The 5162-nt window shown below is 40.1% G+C and overlaps 1 protein-coding gene across 8 annotated transcripts; it reads left to right on the plus strand.

The window, feature by feature from the left end:
* Window positions 1-6: 6 nt before the first annotated feature.
* Window positions 7-4545, plus strand: otol1a (otolin 1a). 8 transcript variants are annotated; one of them, XM_014031823.1, is made up of 7 exons: window positions 7-961; window positions 1306-1308; window positions 1451-1524; window positions 1650-1846; window positions 1926-2006; window positions 2620-2691; window positions 2854-4545. In XM_014031823.1, the coding sequence occupies exons 3-7, from the start codon at window positions 1457-1459 to the stop codon at window positions 3732-3734; spliced, it is 1299 nt and encodes a 432-aa protein (XP_013887277.1). In that variant the 5' UTR covers window positions 7-961; window positions 1306-1308; window positions 1451-1456; the 3' UTR covers window positions 3735-4545. The 8 variants fall into 8 exon arrangements, with proteins under 8 accessions (XP_013887277.1, XP_013887285.1, XP_013887270.1 ...); XM_014031831.1 differs by lacking the exon at window positions 1306-1308 and adding an exon at window positions 1309-1335; XM_014031816.1 differs by having other exon boundaries at window positions 1306-1524.
* Window positions 4546-5162: the final 617 nt, after the last annotated feature.

The following is a 5162-nucleotide window of genomic DNA, read 5'->3' on the forward strand; positions in this document are numbered from 1 at the left end:
GCACTGAGCTTCATCCCAGCCGCTTCGCACTCGGCCGCGAACCGCTCCAGCGAGAGCTGCAGATCTCGCTCCGAAATTATTCATGTTACTAATTTTTCATTACTCAAATTAGTAGGTTACCATTGTTGCCAGAATAAGTATGAAAATGTTCACCCATATGCACAATACGTTTTAAACATTGTAAGAGCAGAAAGTTCTGGAATTTTTTTTTTTTTGCAATAACCATAATAGTCAGCTTTAAAATGTTTCTTCCACTTGCGCTAAATAGAGAACTAACATGTTGAAGAGCCAGACATATGTATTTGTGTGTGCATGTGTAAAGCCAGCAAAGAGCCTCTGAGACATGTGAGCTTACTTCATTGATACTAGGTTTCCATATTGGGTTTACTGTGCTCTTTCAGTGTGTGAGATCAAGGAGGTAAATGGTTGGATCAGTGTTGCTATACCACCTGTTTGAAGACATTGAGCTTTCTCCCACTGGGTGTATTGTGATTCATTTTTCTGCTTTGAAGTGCAGCCAAATGGTGTGATTTGTACCTTTCATACTGTGCAACTTTGAAAGTGGACGTTATTCATTCCTAACAATGTGTTTGTTTTTATAAACTGAATGTGGCTTTAACACATATCTGTTATTGTAACATGATATGTTTCTTGCTTATGAWAAAGCTAATTTTGTGCATAAGTTATATTTTAGTAGTATACACTGTTTATTTATTCGACCGACAAAGAAGAAAGTCTTTCTTTGTGTGCAATCTGCTTTATTCTACATCCCTCAAGAGTCACACAATCTGTTTTTGCCAGCTCACCTACCTCATAATMACCCCCGGTGTTTTCCCTCCTTTGTTCTTTCATTGGTTTCAAGGTGCTTAAGTTGGACTATAAGAGCAATAAAAAGACGGTTGTGAACAGCACTCCACTTGGATGGGATGGAGTGAAGAATCAACACCACTGGCATCAGAAGGTAAATCACTTGTTKCTTTTATTCCATTTTCTAATACGAATGAACTTTTCTAAAGAGCAAGATTGGAATTTGTTTTRACCTATTAAAGCTTTTATTTACCAAACACAAGAATACAAAACTAAATTAAAATGTTTTTACTCCATTGCCAAGAGATGAACTCAGCATTTTGATATAAAAAAATGAAGAGCTTACATTATTTACATCAATCTGTCTTTTATTCTTTAAAGTCTGGCAATATAACCAATTGTTGCAGCTTCTCAGAAAAAAAAAATGTTTATTTAAAAACAAGATTCCATCTGCTCAACTTTCTGTGGATTTAATTTCTCCTGTTCATTTATTTTCAGCAGGTGAAACATCTTCATTGCAACCTAAACGTAAAAGACCAATTTTTTACCTTCTACCCTCCTTCAGATTATTGTACATTCAGTATGCCGTCCTCTTGTCTTATCATCCCAACCCTTCTCCTCGTGACCCTGACCGTTGTCCTAGCCTCTGATGCCAAAACCACACATTGGCCAAAACCCCAGAGCACCAACAAGCCCCAGCACGCTGAAAGCAGTGAAGTAGGTGGAAGTAGAAAGTTTGGACACATTGTCAACACAACCCCATCATCCCCTTCTGACAGCCTGTACACAGAGGAAACTACAGACCTTCTGATGGATGCGTACACTTTGTCCCCAACAAACAGCAGCGTCTTCCAGGGCGACCCGTACCCAAATGATATTTACCCAGGTGCAATAGGCCCACACCAACCTGGAAACTATTCCCTTGACTACAATGAATGCTTCTTCAACTTTTGTGAGTGCTGTCCACCAGAAAAAGGTCCAGTGGGGCCCGCTGGAGAAAGAGGGCCACAGGGACCACCTGGAGAAAGGGGCCTTCCTGGTAAGATGCAATGGCATTGTYGGGAAAAAAATATGATAAGGGAGTGATTCAATTCACTTTTAATAGCTGTATTTTTCAGGGTCACCAGGAGAAAAGGGAGAAATTGGATCTCCAGGACCAGCTGGATTACCAGGAGCAAGGGGACCCAATGGCAGCAAAGGTTCAACGCAAACTAATGCCCCTTTTCCACTAGTGCCACTGCATAAGTGTTGTGTCTGTGCGGTTTGGTATGGTTCCAAGCCATTTCCATTAGGCCAGATTCATGGAACCAGACTTTTTTAGTACCTACATCTTGTGGTTCCAAGCAGCCCCAGTTGACACCAAAATGCGATGTCAGAATACTCTTCATCACTGATTGGCAAGGGGGTGGAGTCACTGGTTGCTTCTAAGCTGCCTTTACAAGAACAACTTGAGGTGACATTTTTTCAATTGTAGCAGTGACATCAGTCATGTTTCCATCCAATTTTAATTCAAATTTTTAGCGAATTTTTAAAATTTCAAAATTTATTCATCAAAGGTGTTTCCATGTCTTATTTTGTGCATTAACTTTTTCAAAAAACCCCAAAACCACCTCCACCAACCGCCCAAAACACACCCACTGGATCCGGACTGGGACAWCTATGGAAAAGCACCCGAACTGACCCGTTCCGACACCACACGGCACTAGTGGAAATAACAGGAGACTTTTTTAGTGTCTGCTTCAGAGTTCCTCCTTTGATTTTTGGTGTACAATTCTGTTATGCGTCAAACTGTTTTCCCTCCCAACTTAACAGGTGAAAAAGGTGATCAAGGCCCTGTGAGTCCACCTGGAGTCCCAGGGATTCCGGGGAAATCTGGAGAAAAAGGTGTGCAAGTTTTTCCTAAATTTTTCATAAAACTTTAAGTTGATAGTCCCATTGAAACACAACACATCTCATGAAAAAAGTGTCTGATATTTTTTTAAAAAGTGAAGAACATTCTGTTGATAAATTTAGCTCTTTTTGTTCATAACTTTCTACTGTACATAGGTGATCTGGGCCCCAAAGGAGACAAAGGTGAACGTGGCTTCAGTGGGATGAAAGGGGACCCAGGAGAAAAAGGAGAGTCTGGTATGAATGGGACTAAGGGCAGCATTGGGCCCATTGGCCCCCCAGGGGTAATTGGGACAAAGGGTCAGAAAGGTGAAAAGGGATTTACAGGGGAATGTTTCTTGGGTCCAAAAGGAGAGAAAGGGGATGTGGGTGACCGTGGGCTCCCTGGCCCACAAGGGGATATGGGTCCTCCAGGATCCAATGGAACTGACGGCACAAAGGGAGAAAGGGGACCTCCAGGTGTGAAGGGGGATGCTGGTGTGAGAGGGCCACCAGGTCTAAGGGGTTTGGCAGGTATGAGGGGAGAAAGGGGAGCAAAAGGTGCACGTGGCCCTCGGGGGCCTAAAGGCTTTCCAGGTGAGAGTTTGGAACAGGCTCGCTCTGCTTTTAGCGTGGGTTTGTTCCCCAGCAGGTCCTTCCCCCCACCCGGCCTGCCTGTGAAGTTTGATAAGGTCTTCTACAATGGGGAGGGCCACTGGGACCCAACAGTTCACAAGTTCAACATCACATACTCAGGGGTCTACGTGCTCACTTATCACATAACTGTGCGCAACCGGCCTCTGCGTGCCGCATTGGTGGTCAACGGGGTACGCAAGATGAGGACGCGAGATTCCCTTTATGGTCAGGACATTGATCAGGCATCCAACTTTGTGCTGCTGCAGCTGAGTGAGGGGGACCAAGTGTGGCTGGAGACACTGAGAGACTGGAACGGAGTTTTTTCCAGCACCGAGGATGACAGCACCTTCTCCGGCTTCCTGCTTTATCCAATCTCGAATACAAACACTGTAAATGGCTCTGCTGTTGAGTTGCCAAAATAATCTTTTAGATCTTTGTAGATCTTAAATTCTCTGCTAAATTCATGTGATTCAGCTAAATGTTGCTGTTCAGAGAGTCTCTCTGCTGGGATATTGTGCTTGAATCAAGTGCTTTGCTTGCTTTATTGTATTTAAACATAGGAGGGATTTAGTACAGCATTTCAGTTTTTAAAACTGCAATAAATTCACACTGCTTGAAAAATAAAAATAAAAAACTTTAAGTTTTATTTTCAAAATTGATTATTATTGCCTGCCACTGTTTGTTACAAGATCTCTCGATATTGTGTAAGACAAAACATGGATTGACATGGCTTTAACTCCTGTATTTTCCCCTCATAAGATGATAAACTGATATAAAAGGTGGATGATTTGTACACCTTTAGCTCTGTGAAGCATTTGCAACTCAAGTTTGGAGACAAGTGATACATTTAGCTTCCACTAGAGGGCAGGATGTGCTCAGGTTTTGCAAAAGAGTATTAGTAGACCATAACTAGGCTTTGGAGCTGATAAATGAAATGAATATGCATGCATACAAACATTATACGTGAAGCACTAAGCAAAATATAATTTTTCAAAAAAAATGGTTCAAATGCAAGTAATATATCTATTTAACTCCATCTAATGCTGATCATCATAACAGGTTGGAAAGGGCTGTAAATATTTAAGTCCAAATTTTCATTTAACATTTATTCCTGTTAAACATGAACTCCTGAACTTGGTGGTGAAAGATTTCAGATTAGAAATAATATGTTTATTTTATTTTTTAATCACCAATAAAAAAAATAAAAGCAGTGGTACATGTGTCTAATTTGCAAAAACTAGAAAGACTGACAGACTTGAAAATACATCGAACATATCCATAATGTCATATAATCTGACCTTCTCTGTGAAAACCAAGGATAACCCTCTGCAGCAGAGAAAGTTGCACTAAAAATACACAGTGCCATAAAAATAACTGACTTTTACAAATGATATATTTCATTAGTGTAAGCTGTCAAAAGTTTACCACAAACTTCAACTTATACTATTCTAGTTTTATTTTGACATAATATTGCATAAATATCATTTATACACTGTTCAGACTCTGATCCATGCAGTTAGATCATATTTAATCTTGCAAGCAAAAATACTGCAGGATCCTTCCCAGTAATGTTGCATTTGGAGTTGAAAATGTGTTATAATAAAAGTTTCAGCTTTTTTTTAAAAAAGATAATGGGATAAAATGTGTAAAAATGCCATGAGTGAGAAGCATACTGTAATGCAGTTTCATTCATTTGTTTGAACGCTTTCGTTTTTCATACCTTTTACGAATGAAAAATAATTTCTAAGGATAGAAAAGTTAATAGGAGGTATTTAAACTATTCTGTTCTCAAATGAATGTTGGAGATTTGACTTTTTAATTTTAATTTATCAATCCCCTCAGCTCTCAGA

This window comes from Austrofundulus limnaeus, unplaced genomic scaffold (genome assembly GCF_001266775.1).
Source record: "Austrofundulus limnaeus strain Quisiro unplaced genomic scaffold, Austrofundulus_limnaeus-1.0 Scaffold6, whole genome shotgun sequence".
In the NCBI taxonomy this organism is placed as follows: Eukaryota; Metazoa; Chordata; class Actinopteri; order Cyprinodontiformes; family Rivulidae; genus Austrofundulus; species Austrofundulus limnaeus.